General features: G+C 39.9%; 1 protein-coding gene across 4 annotated transcripts in view; it reads left to right on the plus strand.

Annotated features, from left to right (window-relative positions):
* EHBP1 (EH domain binding protein 1) overlaps nucleotides 1-16118 on the plus strand; it is a 280836-nt gene that overhangs the window by 155206 nt on the left and 109512 nt on the right. For all 4 annotated transcript variants that reach the window (XM_082215741.1, XM_082215743.1, XM_082215742.1 and 1 more), the window contains 2 exons: nucleotides 5972-6150; nucleotides 6803-6851. In XM_082215741.1, coding sequence (XP_082071867.1) covers nucleotides 5972-6150; nucleotides 6803-6851 — 228 coding nt within the window. The remainder of the gene's footprint in view (nucleotides 1-5971; nucleotides 6151-6802; nucleotides 6852-16118) is intronic.

The raw sequence follows: 16118 nt of genomic DNA on the forward strand, positions 1-16118 counted from the left end.
TTCAGCTGCTCTTGGCAACAGCCGAGTCCTGCAAGTTATTTCGCTCCCTCCATTAAATGAATGGTTAACATTTTCTCAAGCCAATAAGCAGGTGTTGAGATTTGCCCATCTGTCACCTCTGTGGTTGTAGTGTTGCAAGTCTATTGTCTCACCCCCCTTAAAATAATATTAAGAATAACATGAAACAATGTGAACAGCCAATAATTGATATTGGTCACCAGATACAAAGCAAAATACAGTAATGAGGTGCATAAGGCAGAAAATAATAGCAGCATGTTAAGTTATATTTCTTTGGCCAAAATGTTCCTCCTCCATCATTTTGCCATATTCCGAACCATAGACATGTGCAGTACATTTCATAAGAGTGAACATTTAATATATAGTCATAATCATAAAGGACATTATTTTTATTCATTAAGCAAACTAAATAAACTAAAACTTAACTTCATACCTAAACCTTACTTAAAAATACAAACTTAAAAATGCGACACAAAATACATTTTTGTTGTTGTGGTGATAACCAGGTTTATACACAAGTACAGTCAGTTTTCATTATCTTTAACCAGATTATGAGCTAACCCAAATTGACTAAAACAGAATAAGGTTTCTTAGTCTTCCTGTCCAAGAGTATGAGCTGTTTCTCATCAGGACTTCAATTCCTCAATCACATCATTGTAATTAACTGACACAGCCAATGGCGGGATGCACCCCCTACTCCTTGTTTGTGCGACACAGAAGGAGCCCCTTGCCCCACAGGTTCCTCTTCCAAAAAGGTGGTGAGTGGAGTGTGGGCAGAGACAGAGCCATGAGACAGAGACAGAGACAGAATAAAAAGTCTGGGTTGGGTTGCAGCTTCTGCCAGCATCTATCTCTGGAAGTGGTGGTGGGGTGTTTGGCTCCAGCCGTGTCAGTAAGGGGGAGCTGGAGCCAAGCACTCCACTACCACTTCCAGAGACAGACACAGGCAGAAGCGACAGATCTGTTCCACATCCATTCCAGCCTTTCTATTCTGCTTGTGTGTCCCTCTCTGCTTCTTTCCTCCTCCCTTCTGCCTTTATATGTACACCAGCGCCACTCGCCCCTGGCCCTGGCATCTGAGGTCACTGAGTTGTGTTCCATACTCTCCCTCTCCTCCACGATCCCCTTGTTTTGAAACATTAGGGGGTTTGCATGGGCACACCTGGCGCACCGTCTGCACATGCCTTTGTTCTGAGCATAAATGGTTGCTTAAGGCAGCCCAGTATTATTGTATCTTGCAGTGCTGAATTAGAGTCCCATGTAAGCAAGTACTTGAAAGAGAATTTCAGACACTGTCTGTGATAATATTTATCAAGAATTGCTTTTCTCCATTTGCTGTGTTCCTGTTAATCTAGCAAAGAATACATGCCAGAAGGTGTGCTGCTGCTTTTGTTTGCACACCTGTTTCTGAGAATAGAAAATAGTGTACATGTTCCTCAGGTTGTTGTTTTTTTTTTAAGAATTAACACTAGGCTTTTCCTCCTGCCTTTCTTAAATTGATTTCTTAGCATTTTTTCCCCTTTGCTGCCATTCATATTTTCATTAGTGTACCATGATTGCTTTTAGCTACCTTTGCTACAAATAAACAGCAAATTTACCAGAGGTATAATGTGTACATTGATCTGTATTTCTCCTCCTCTCAATACACTGAAGGTGCTAAATCCAGGGAGCAAAGGACATTGGTGCAGAATATTGTCATTATGAGACAGAAACTTAATAACATATATAATTACAAAATGCAGTGTCTGTCCTGCATACTGTGTCTGAAATGTAAGTTTAAGCACGGAATACCAGTTGAAGATCGTTTGTTTGTTTGTTTGTTTGTTTGCCGTTGGGAAGTGTACTTTTATAGTTTCATTTCTGATAAGAGGATGCTTATTTCTACAGAAAATGTGCAAACCCTACATTCGATCAAAGTAATATTGATTTAAATAATTTCTTGCCTGAATTTTTGTTATCATCAAAAAAGCAAATTGTTTACTTTATGTTAGACACCTGCAATTAAGACATTTGAAGAGTAGTTTGGCCATGAGTCCTTTGAAAGTCAGCTAAAAACAAACTGACTAGAAGACCATAACCTTGTTAGTGAATTCAGCTAGGTAGCCATGTTGGTCTGACGCAGTCAAAATGAATAAAAAAATTGTCCAGTAGCACCTTAGAGACCAACTAAGTATGTTCTGGGTATAAGCTTTTGTGCGCATGCACACTTCCTCAGATACACTGAAACAGAAGTCAGCACACCCGTACATATAGTGAGAGGGTGGGGTGCGTTTTTTCTCAGTAGGGTAGTAGGAGATGGGTGATTGAACAGGTTTACCATCCCATTGAGTCAATCACCCTTGTTATTGTAGTTTTACCTAGTGAATTCAGAATCACATTGATAAATGCTTATGAGATGGCAGCAGTATTTATTACTTGGACAATCTTTGGTTGATGACTCTGCTGGGACCTCTCTTTGATCAAATGCCTTCTTAACTACTTCTGTTTATGATTTTAAAATGTTGTGTATGATCTTGTGTACGTCTACAAAGCTTAGGTTTACCTACATGCTTAGATTTGCAGTTTAAGAAAAAGGGGGAGATGGAAAGAAGGAAGGAAGTGAATAGGTGATGGCATTGAAGAAAAAGAGTAGCAGAATATGGATGTTCATCATATTTAAAGATTATGTTTCATTTCTCTCAGTTAGGCTTTCAGGACAAAGTTTCCCATTGATTCACTATCTCCTCCACTCCTTATGATTTGGTTAAGACCCAGCTTCAAATCCCCACTCATCGCCCCCACCACTGCCAAGCCTTCTATGAGGAAATCTGTTTACAGATGCACATTTTTGTGGTATTTATATTTTTTAAATATATGTTCAGAATACCCAACTCAGAGTACCCAGGAATGTGGCAGTTGTAAAGCATTGAATTGAGGGCTATTTAATATATGTATCACTGTTGAAGTAATACACACTATGATTAAATCCTGTGTCTAAAATTTTCTAAAAATTAGTGGTTCCACCGCTGGCTTGTAGATTGCCCTCAATGGAATACAGCTTTCAAGAGAAAAATGGTTTTCAACCTCTGTGCTAACCTTCCTTATAGTATGTATAGCCTTTCTGCTATACATTCCAGAGGGATGTGCACTGTTGGCAGGGTTTCTTGTGCAATTTTTGCAAACATGTTCAGGAGTGGAAAAACTTTACATTCTCATTTTAATTGCCCTCACTTGCCTCCAGTGATATCGCATATGGTTGTGTGTTTTTTTTCTTTGTTTTTTAATTGTGTGATATCATGCCAGATGAAATATCATTACATTCCCTAATTGTGTGGGATCGTCCATTTGCTAAACTGGAAAAGAAAAGCAGTTTATGGGAGTGGATGGGAATCACAATAATGAAGCAACACCTGGGATCCGCAGCACAGAACAGAATTAGGGAAAAGTGAAAATTCACACAGTGGTTTTGATATTTACACTGCATCAATAATTACAGATTTTGATCCAGATATAGTCTTCATAAAATTGACCAGCAAATCCATTCTTCAATTGGGCAAGACCCTTTTAATTTAAGGTTATTTACACCTCAGCCTAATCCATTACATGGCCATTGTATTGTAATCCATGGGGTTTATATCCATACAGTATGTTTAGAAGTGAACTGCTGGTCTCATCTGTTTGAATAAGGTTTACTTTACTTGAGTCTCTGGTTAGGCTGTGACCAAAAGTGTGTTTTATTGGCTAGTGTGCTTCATATTTATATCAAATTTTGACCTGGGCTCTACTGGTTCAGAATTCCCGCTCAGCTTCAAAATTTTCTGGGTGGCATTGGATCAGTCATTTGCTCAAAACCTAACCTATTTCATAGTGATCTTTTGAAGACAGAGAAGGGTGGGGGGCATGTACACCATCTTAAGATTTTTGAAGGGCAAGTGGAGATAAAAATGTAATGAATTCTGGGTGGTATTCAAGTAATCCATTCTGTTAGCACAAAGATTTCCACGTGCAAAATGGGACTTGCCCCAGTCTCCTTCCCCTGTGCATGCTCCACACCCTTCCCAAATCTGCTCTTGGGCTTGCCGATTGGAAGGTCGGTGGTTCAAATCCCCGCGACAGGGTGAGCTCCCGTTGCTCTGTCCCATCGCCTGTCAACCTAGCAGTTTGAAAGCATACCAGCCTGAGTAGATAAACCACTGTGACAGGAAGGTAAACAGCATTTCCATGCGCTCTGGTTTCCGTCACAGTGTCCCGTTGAGACAGGAGCGGTTTAGTCCTGCTGGCCACATGACCCGGAAAACTGTCCATGGACAAACACCAGCTCCCTCGGCCTGAAAGCAAGATTAGCGCCGCTACCCCAGTCGCTTTTGACTGGACTTAGCCGTCCAGGGGTCCTTTACCTTTACCCAGAGGGTTGAGAGAACCCCTAGATTTAAGGGGTGTGCAGGAGGAGGAAAGAGGAGTGGTGTTCTGCTGTGCATGCAGAAACCCTTGCATAGAAGGAGCATGCACTTAGCGCTTTGTTGGATTTCACCTAAAGTATTTCAGGCATTAACACTTTCCATTGCTCTTTACTTGCTTGTGAGTGTTTGCAAATGTTTGTAATCTACAGTTTGTCTGTCACCAGAAAAACCTTTTTACTCTTCTTTCAGTTTTACCTGTTACTTGCACTTAAGCATCCATCACTACTGTAGGCATAGATCCAAGCATTAAAACCGAAAGCAGTGACAACATACAATTTTTTCAAGTTATTTGGCATTGTATGTCTGCTGAAGGGTATATGAATTAGATAATAACATTCTGCTTATCTGTGAATTTGTTTATTTAATCACAGCTTATTAGTCTAACAGTCAATAAAAATGAGAAATTACCTTTGTGGTATTTCTGTTACAATGACTGTAAGCAGCCCATGAACACTAAAAGCATAAATCAGTTGACAGTTGACAGTTTTAATTGCTTAGCACTGGCATGCTTTAGTCAAGGGAGGGCATCGTTGGTCTTTCAAAGTTAGGCATGCTGGTTAGGATTATTTCTTTGTAAATGTGTGCTGTTGAGAAGTACTAACAACTTTTTTTAACCTCTGAATTTGACAACTCTTGTGTACTTGGCATTCTTGCTGTACACTTATGGAATACTATGGTTTCTCTTCAGATCGTATGAATCTGTCTTAGAGAATTCCACACACACACCTCCCCCCAAGCTAAATGATCACATTAAGGTTCATGAACAAATGCCTTCCTTTTGTCGAACTAGTTCTTGAGAGGTTTGCATATATATTCCAGCTGAACAGTCCTGCACATTTAAATGCGGATAGGAAATATTTGTAAGCTTTTAAAAAAACTAACAAATATTTTATGTGAAAGCTAGGGGGGAGAAAACCTTTCAGATACTGAGAACTGAAAGAATAGATACCAATGTCTTAAAATAAAATTATTACTAACATATTCCAGTTTAAGTCCCTATAACTGTTTGTCATCATACAGCAACTCACATTCTGAATTTGATTTTTTTATTCCAGAGCAGGAACTCTCAACTTGTGGTCAACTTTGACCCTGATATGTTTTGCTTTTGGGTAATCGAAATGCTGACTGTCTTCACTAAACGTGAAATGTCTTTATGAGGATGTTTTTACAAGACTGAATTTTGAATAACTTCTGTAAGAATGTGTGACACAACTACATACTATGCAATAGTGTGCCTTAAGTCTTAGTATTTCTCTCAGTATAGTTGGCCTGTTCTTTTTTGTAACCTTCGAATCCTGTATAGCACATCCTTCAGAGACAAATGCCAAAGGCTAAGTCTGTAAATAATGACTTGAGATTTGTGTCTTTTTTCCAAGTTACAATGATTGTAAACTGACAGCTTTGAAGGACCTAAACTGACATCAAAGGATGCAAATTGTCTAGGCAGGTCAATTAATGATTTCTCATCTTCCATTACATTATATAATGTTAGCTTTTTTTCTGTTTTTTTTCAGCCAAGCCCAAAACCAAGTCCTGTTTTGGGAAGGAAGACAAATGCTAGTCAGTCACTGCTTGCTTGGTGCAAAGAAGTTACAAAAAACTATAGGGGAGTGAAAATCACCAATTTCACTACATCCTGGCGAAATGGATTATCCTTTTGTGCAATATTACACCACTTTAGGCCTGACCTAATGTAAGTAGAAGCATTTTGTCTTTGTGTTTGAAGTTTTTTTCTTATTGTGGTGAAATAAACATGGCAAAAATAGATACAACTTTAATTTCCTGAATTATGTCTCTTTCATTTCTATTTCAGTTTTTTGAAAATGCTATCCTGCAGGGTGCAGCAGAAATGTACAAATGTCCATACCTTATGGTGTTTCTGATACTTTCCCCAAAACCATTCCTATTTCTCTTTCACTTGATTTTGGTGTGGATGTTTTTCTTTCTAATCTTATACAAAGAACTGACTTGAAGATTATTATGAAAATTGTGTTGGTGTTGAAATGAGATGAGACAAATAAGCCTGTAGCTCTATTGTACTGACAACGAAGGATTACCTCATAGAAAATTTGGTTGTCAAAGCTAGCCTCAAGTCCCTGCCTTAACTTCTCTTTTTAGATGGAAGGCTTCAGGCAATGAAACATGCAATCTCTATATTTTTATTTATGTATTTATTCTTTTAATTTTCCACACTATTAGTTTTGCTGATTGGATTGCAGTGAAATTGCTAGTTACTGTTTGATGCTGTTTTATGTTGAATTCTTTTTTTAAGATAGTGGTTTGTTTTAAAAACTGCTGCTTTTATCAAGTACTTTACATACCTACTGTGCCATTTTCCCCCTCAGCGACTACAAGTCTCTGAATCCTCAAGATATTAAAGAGAACAACAAAAAGGTAAGAAGTGCTAGAGGGAAGGTAGAAAATAGATATAGCTACAATTTTGGATCACGGAAGGTTTTTATTAATTTTGTGGATGTGAGGTTGTTTGGTAAGGTCATAACTGTACCTCACAGAAGGTTTTGAGCCTCCTGCGATTCAAATTGGCTGCATTATTGTCTCTAGTTTGTCATAGTTTTAAACATTCATGACAAATGTCATGATGGCATTAGGGTTTCATGTTTATATGGGCCTACATTAAGAGAGAGAGAGAGAGAGAGAGAGAGAGGAGGAAGAGCGGTAGGTCTCTTGTGATCATTCTATTTTTTGTAATAATTTAATTTAAATTACAAAATATCATTGTTCAGTAATTATCTTGCTTCAAGGCTTGCTTGGTCACTACTTTAATATGAACGCTGTCATTGGTATGGTTATAATAAGCACTGTTTTGACTGTGGCTTTTATTTTACGAAAGAGAAATGGAGATAACACTTCACATAGGCTTTTATCCAGCGCAGTCAATTAAACTAGCGGTAAGGTGCATTGAGTTTTTATATTATGCAGCGTATTAAACAATGTTTTTGGTTGGTAACAAGATATATTTTTTAAAAGAATGTAAAAATATTAATGAAGTACTGTCTGATAGTGCTCTGGGTCCAGGTTTATAATCCTCAGTAATATTAGGTAATCTAATACCCTTTTGATGTAAAGGTTATAAAGGAACATTCTGAATTGAGTTCAGTGATTTGAGACTCAGTCTAAGAATCACAAGGAGACATTTTGGTACTTAACGCTGCTTGCTACAAAAGTATTTTACTGTAGTTACAAATTTTAATTTCCATAAGATTCTAGGGCATTGGCCCTAGAGGGATCTATTTAAAAATTGCTCATTTTCCACTTGATTCGCCTACAACAAAACTAAGTGCAAATCAGCTCAATTTGTTTTATTAGCTGTTTTTTCATCTAGGCAACGTGACTTTATACTTCTAACTGATCATTTTTAAATTAGCTACAAAATTCAAGATAATGCGTAGGAAAATTAAATACCCTCCTTAAAATGCCACCTTTTTCTGTACGCAGTGGATTTACATAATTCATTCAGGAAATCCAAACATTTGTTTCATATGGGAAACGTGTGTGATGAATGATTGATTGATAGAATAATGAAGTTACATGAAAACTATAGTATGTGTAATTTTCCAGTATTATAAAAGGAGTGAACTTTAAGTGCATGTTCATGCTCTTCGAACACAGAAGAGTCATCAAAAACACACGGGTGATTTCTGACTAAAGTCACTGAAATTATTTAAGTCCATTAATTCATTGTATCTACTCTGAGTACAACTAACATTGACTATCACCCCATTCTATCATTTCAGTAGCTACTGTTTGTTGGAAGAAATTAATGAGAGATTTTTGAACTAGAAGTAGATGTGTTGCCATCTTTTCGGCATTATGTGTTAAGCTGTCTGATGACCTAAGAGGATTATCTGTGACATCACACTGATTTCTGTTGCAGTGTGTTTTAACATCAAAATCCTATGATTGTACAAGCTAATCAAACATGACTGAGGTCCTTTGAGTATAAGAGCTAATCAAACATGATTATAAGCCACAGTAAATAGTAGTTTGATTTCTGAACAAATGGTGTTAAATATACAAATCAATTAGGTAATTATCATTTATAAAAATTATGACTAGGAAGTGGAGAGTCATTTTAACAGAAAATGTATTAGCCCATTTTTATAATGTTAACTCAGTCTCTTTATTAAAGAAGCAATTGTTGATGCCATGCTGTGGTGTTTTTTCATTCTTTCATCACTTTGCAACTCTTTGCCTGACAGCAACACTGAGTATCTCAGTTGCTTCCTGCAGATTTATTTCCTAAGCTCTCACAGTTCTGCCTGATAACCCTGCGTGCCCTTGATTGGAATGAGCACAGCCCTGGGAACAATTGCCAAGTATAAATTCCATGCAGATGTGTAACACATTTGACAATGAATGACTCCTCCTGACCAATTAATGAATAAATAACACCCTTTTTTGTCCCTCTCTGTTCTGTCCTGCAAATTGACAGAGGAAAGGAAAATGCATTGAGGACTCTGGCTTTAGCTATAAGCATTAACGTTCAGAAATGCAACTGTGTTAGAGGAGACTTTGCCTGTCAATTATATTTTTTCCTAAACAGGTAACTTTGATGTGAGTCATTTTATACAATTACGTATCATCACAAAAGCATGTCATCAGAGTGTCCTCTAAAACCTTTTCCTACACTAAGCCTGCAGTCCCATTCATGCTTTCCAGGAAGTAAGCCTCACTGAGGGATTTAGGCAAGCATAGGATTGCCTGTTTAAAAGCAGGACTCAAAGGATGTGGGACATACTTACCTCTGACATCTGACCTTGAGCAATATGGCAATGTGTTAAATAATAGAGATATGTTTAGAATAGTGCCTCTGGTGATCTTGCTGATGAGCTGCAATTGACACCTGTGCAAGAATGCTGTTTCTGTCTTTAAAAAATCCTTCATTAGGAAACATTTATAGTTCAAATCCCGTTTCAAAGATTTGATGTACAGACTGTTAGAAAATGTTAGAAAATATACAAATTTAATGAATTAAGATGAAGAAGAAGAAGTTGGTCCCCCAAAATGAAGTTAAAAATCAGAATGCCTTAAAAAATGTCTTCTGTTCGATTGCTAAAACCTAATCATTTGTCCTTATTTAACATAAATGCATGTTTTGTAATATGTTACTGACATACAGTGGTACCCCGCAAGACGAACGCCTCGCGAGACGAAAAACTCGCAAAACGAAAGGTTTTTTCGTTTTCAAGTTCCCTCGCAAGACGAATTTCCCTATGGGCTTGCTTCGCAAAACGAAGCTTGCCCCCGGGGACAGCGGGTCTTCTCTTTTGAAGCAAGGGGCCGTGGGGAGATAGCGATCTCCCCGCAGCCCCTTGCTGCAAAAGACGTCGGGGGGAAGCGGGGAAGAAGCGCTTCGCTTCCCGTTGCCCCCGGACCTCTTCTGAAGCAAGGGGTTGCGGGGAGATAGCGATCTCCCTGCAGCCCCTTGCTGCAAAAGACCGGGGGAAGCGGGGAAGCGAAGCGCTTCGCTTCCCGCTGCCCCCAGGACCTCTTCTGAAGCAAGGGGTTGCGGGGAGATAGCGATCTCCCCGCAGCCCCTTGCTGCAAAAGACCGGGGGAAGCGGGGAAGCGAAGCGCTTCGCTTCCCGCTGCCCCCAGGATCTCTTCTGAAGCAAGGGGTTGCGGGGAGATAGCGATCTCCCCGCAGCCCCTTGCTGCAAAAGACGTCGGGGGGAAGCGGGGAAGCGAAGCGCTTCGCTTCCCGCTGCCCCCAGGACCTCTTCTGAAGGCTGGCGGGGGACAAAAGTCTTTGTCCCCCCTGCCTGCCTTCCCAGGGGCTTTTAAATCGCCCTTGACAGCGGAGAAGTCCTCCGCTGTCCGGGGCAATTTTAAAATGCCGCCCGCCAGCATTTTAAGATCGCCCGGACAGCGGAGAAGTCCTCCGCTGTCCCAGGGTTTTTTAAAATGCTGGGGGTGGGAAGAAAAGCCCTTGTCCCCCCCCCCAGCCTTCAGAAGAGGTCCGGGGACAGACTGTCCCCGGACCTGGTCTGAAGGCGGTTTCCCTAGGAACGCATTAATTGATTTTCAATGCATTCCTATGGGAAACCGTGCATCGCAAGACGAAAAAACCGCAAGACGAAGAGAATTGCGGAACGAATTAATTTCGTCTTGCGAGGCACCACTGTAGTTATTTCTATACACTACACCATTCACAGTGCTTATATGCTGGGAGAGAAATATGTTTCATATAAATTAAAGGGCTTCAGTTAAAGACTTCATATTTTTACTTCAAAATCTGGGAAGCATTAAAAATATACCATAGATTCAGCTGCTGCTAATCAGTTTAGTTCATTTTGGCTTTACTGAATAGTTCATATTATATATAATATTTCCTATGATGAAAATTTGTTTCCTTCTTATGAATACATATATAAATATTACAACATATTTGTAAATATACCAAAATTAGGTAAGGGGATTTAGCAAATCCTGATCCAGCAAAACAGATCTATGGCCTGGAAGTGAATGTTTCCTCTGAGCACACAGAAACTGCTGTACCATATCTATCACTGGGAACTATGTATGCTCATAGTCCTCTGGGCTGAGATCTTGTTTTGTAACAGAACAAAACTGAGGCTTCATCCACACTTCCTTTTGTGCCACACATTCTAGACACAGGTCCAGGGTTTCTAGGTCTGTGTCCGAGCTGGGGTTTCTTTTGTCCCTCTGCTTTCCCTGGGAAAACCCATGGTTTACCACTGAATCAGAACAAATGGCAATCCATGGAAAACCCAGCTTTCCGTCCCCCATCCCCCCAATTCAGCAGTAAACAGCAGGTTTTCCTGGGGAAAGCTGTGCGACAAAAAAAAAAACAAACCGCTCAGACACAGACCTAGAAATCCTGGACCTGAGAGTTTATCAACAAAATAACCTACCTGCATCCTGTAACCTAGATTAGTTCCCAAAGGCCATTTTTTTAATGGTATTTAAGGGGGCCACCACTAAAAGGTCCCTGTTCCATATGCACTTTCACATTTAGGCATAGAAGAGATAAAGTGCAGCTGTCTTTTTGTGTTCCTGGGTTTTTCTATGGCTGTATTGATCTTCTCTATTAGTAATTGTTTATACCATATAAAACATATTTATACCATTGCTCAGCCCAAAAAAGGCTCCAAATGGTTTACAAATATCAGAAATAAGATTATGTCTACCATCAAGCAATAACAACTATAAAGCTTTATTTAGCAGCTATTAGACAACCTGTTGAGATGTTATCAAGACTTGCAAAATTTGCACTACAATTAACGTATCAATTAAACCTTCACTGATTTTTACAATGTCTCATTTTCAGGATTTATACCCTATCTTATCACAGTGAAATCTCACAGCAGTTAAAACTGTGGTTACTCAGAGTAGAACCTTTGCAATTAATGCACCTAGCTTAATTGTGTTCATCAATTTCAGTGGGTCTATTCTGAGTACAATGTATTTGAATAAATAAATAGAAAAACAATCGCAAAATTCCACAGAGTAACGAGAAACAGCAGATATAGAAAAGCAGCCAGTTCCCACTAAAAAGGAGAGATGCAAATAGTTTAAAAACAAACCAAACAGTTAGATGCCACTGAAAGCTCAAGAGCGCAAGGTAGACTTTGCCTGGCAGGTTAAAGATACAGTGGTACCTCGCAAGACGAACGCCTCGCAAGACGGAAAACCCGCTAGACGAAAGGGTTTTCCGTTTTGGAGGCGCTTCGCAAGACGAATTTCCCTATGGGCTTGCTTCGCAAGACGACAGCCCATAGGGAAATATCCGGGACAGCGGGGAAGCGCAGCGCGTCTTCCCCACTGTCCTCGGACCTCCTCCGAAGCCGGGCGATGGGGCGGGAACGCCTCCTCCCGCCGCCGCCGGGCTTCGGAACGCTGCTCCAAAGCCGGGCGGCGGGGCGGGAACACCTTCTGAAGGCGGGCGGGGGGCGAAAGTCTTTGTCCCCCCTGCCTGCCTTCCCAGGGGCTTTTAAATCGCCCCGGACAGCGGAGAAGTCCTCCGCTGTCCCGGGGCGATTTTAAAATGCCGCCCGCCAGCATTTTAAGATCGCCCGGACAGCGGAGAAGTCCTCCGCTGTCCCGGGGTTTTTTAAAATGCTGGGGGTGGGAAGAAAAGCCCTTGGTCCCCCCCCCCAGCCTTCAGAAGAGGTCGGGGGACAGACTGTCCCCGGACCTGGTCTGAAGGCGGTTTCCCTAGGAACGCATTAATTGATTTTCAATGCATTCCTATGGGAAACCGTGCATCGCAAGACGAAAAACTTGCAAGACGAAGAGACTTGCGGAACGAATTAATTTCGTCTTGCGAGGCACCACTGTAGTAACAAAGGTACCAGGTGAACATATGTTAGGAATTAGTTTGGCAGTTTTGGTGCTACCACTGAAAAGACCTCTTTCTGGTAGCAGCCTAGCCTTAGAAGGCATGACAACTAGAGAAGGGCCTTCCGTAAAGTTCTTCACAAGTGAACCATCCACGTGCAAGAGGCTGCCCACAGCATTTAGGGCTTTAAAGGTCAAGACTAGCAACTTGAATTGAGCCCAGAAGCAAACTGGTAGTCAAAAAAACTATTTCAGTCCTGTCCTTATAATATTTTTGGCAGCCAATTTCAGACAACACCATGACCGCCACATTTTGAAGCAACGGCTATTTCCACAACCAACTTCAGGGGCAGCCTCAAGACCAAAATGTTACAGAAATCGAGGTTAGATGTTGCCAGAGTGGCTGGGAAAACCCAGCCAGATGGGCGGGGTATAAATAATAATAAAAGAAGAAGGGATGCAATTGGTGCACCAGCCAAAGCTGATAAAAGGCACCATAGGCTGCTGAAGTTAGTTGGGTATACAGCCAGATCCATCAGGAAAGTTGAACCAAGCAGCCCCCTCAGGCTGTGAACCTGAACTTTAAGGATGGGAGTGCAGGGTTGTGGTTTTTTGACTATGTTCATGGTATATAATTATGCACATATGACATTTAATTATCCCAACTAAAGAATCACCTTCTAAAAGAGGATAACCTATTTTAACAACACAATCTGAAACATTCTGGACAGTAACTTATAACAATATTTTCACAAACAGATATTGTCCTTGCAACTCATACATTCCCCCCCCCTGAAATGACTACAAACAACACCAGAGTTTTCAAAAGTGCTTTCAAGGAATTCAGATTAAAGACAATTTTCTCTCTCTCCCACTTTTGATTATGATTCTAACTTGTTATCTTAACAATTTAACACAGTTTGCATTTTACCCCTCTAAACGATTGTTTCATCTTTTCTATTAAAAGTGAGATCAGTGAGTGGAAATTATTTGTTTTTCTCAAAAGTGCCTATAAATTGAAATAATGTCCATAGTTCCTTTTTAAAAAGCCTTCCTTGAAATACAATACTATTTCTTCAAGACCTATGTAGGATAGTAATAATTAATTGTAAATTGAGAAACAGCTGTGATTCTCCAAAACTGGAAAAACCTGATTCATGTGCATTCTTTGAAAGGCTAGTAGAAGAAGTGGCCGCCCAAGCTTTACTTAGCAGTTTGCTAGAAGTTAAATGATGAGTAACTGCTTGCAAAGTCAGACACTGGTTAGATTTTTGATAAATAGATAGATGGATAGATTAAATAGAGTGAAACAACATAGAGTGGCAGATTGTTGTTATCTGATTACACTTTCAGACCAATCCAGATTTTCATAGGTGGTAGAAAAATGATCACCTTCATAAATATATACCAAAATGGATTTGTGTAGTATAGCTTCATATTTTTCTTTGTTATTTTACTTCCTTATTTTTAAAAGTGATCAGCATGCTCTCTCTTTTTTTCTTTGCTCCAGCTTAAAGCATTTTTAAAGATTACCGTATTTTTTGGTCTATAAGACTCACTTTTTCCCTCCTAAAAAGTAAGGGGGAATGTGTGTGCGTCTTATGGAACGAATGCAGGCTTCACAGCTATCACAGAAGCCAGAACAGCAAGAGGGATTGCTGCTTTAACTGTGCAGCGATCCCTCTTGCTGTTCTGGCTTCTGAGATTCAGAATATTTTTTTCTTGTTTTCCTCCTCCAAAAACTAGGTGCGTCTTGTGGTCTGGTGCGTCTTACAGAGCGAAAAATACAGTACTTGTTTCTTCCTGCTATAAGCAAGAATCATTTAACAAGACTGTAGGCAATATTTAAAGGGCAGTTGTTTTGTGTAGAACTCTGCCTCTATTATTATTGCTACCCAAATGCTTATTGTTATGATGGGTGGCAGGGATGTGAAGCTATTTCTTGCATACTTTGGAAGAGTGTCTCTGTGGACTCTGCACAGAGAAACAAATTGTGCCACCATGGAGGATTCCGTCAGTGAGGGACAAACCAGTCAGGGTCAAGGGTAGAAAGCTAGTTATGTAATTATCAACAACTGGAGCCTACATTTGCTTGCTTTCCTATTCCCACCACACACACAGCTGCCACCTTTCTACTGTTTCTATTAAAGTGAAAGCCTGCAAGCAGGTACTGTGTTCATTTGTTTTTAAACTTCACACAACACTTAGAAAATGATAGGTATATAACAACAACAACAACAACAACAACAACAAAAATGATATAGTTACTTTGAATTTACTGTAAGAGTATCTCTTAAAGTGCAGCTTTTTCTCTATTCTCATATCTGGGGAAAAGTAAGTGGAGTGTGCTAAACCTCCTCTCTGTCCCTGTAACTCTTGGCCATTATGAAGGGAGCCTGTTCTTATATGCACAGATCTATTTCTTTATCTGCATAGCCCCATCCTATATTCTGCACCCTCGTTGCACTTGAGGAGGGTTGCCATATTTCAAAGAGTGGCAAAGTTGTTGAGCCCGGGCAAAATCCCGGATATGTCTGGGAAATTCCGGACATATTGCAGGGTGTGATAGTGTATGCGTGTGAATGCATGTATACGGAGAGAGAAAGAGATTGTTAAGATTAAAAATGTGTAGGCTGAATGAAAAGAACTTTGTTTTGTGATTGTCTCCCTGAGATGGGCTGATCATCTGGATCCTTGTTCACACAAACAAATGAGATGGTTAACCATTAAAAAACAAACAAAAACAGCTGCACTTTGATTGCAGATGAAGGCACGCATAATTGAATGTACCTTGATACAGAACTGTCCCTGCACACAGAGCAGTTAATGTCATCAAGACATACCGCCCCCCGCCCCCCCGGTCATGTCTGTCCCCCCCCCTTATTTCTTATTATCATTGTTGCTATTTTAAAATAGCAGTACGGGAAACAACTTTATATTATAAATATATAATAGTAATAATACTTTATCAACAGCACAACACTTCTTTCAATTTCAGCAAATGGATCTCTGACCATATCTTATTTGAAGCCAATGTGAAATTTCAGTGTTGATTTCAATTGTGCTGAACGTGATCTCAAAAGAAACTCAATTCAGAATCATAAGTGTTTCCCAACACTATTGTATGCTTCTTTTCAGCGTGTACTATTAAAGAATCATAGAGTTGCAGAGTTGTAAGGAACCCCAATGGTAATCTAGTTCAGTCCCCTGCAATGCAGGGATCTCAGGAAAGCATCCATGAAAGATGGCCATCCAATATTTATTTATTTTATATTAAATGTTTGTAATCCTTTTAAGATTGCACAATGAAAACATTGACTTGAAATCATTGACTTGTCT

This window comes from Podarcis vaucheri (assembly GCF_965113315.1).
Source record: "Podarcis vaucheri genome assembly, chromosome: 3".
In the NCBI taxonomy this organism is placed as follows: domain Eukaryota; kingdom Metazoa; phylum Chordata; class Lepidosauria; order Squamata; family Lacertidae; genus Podarcis; species Podarcis vaucheri.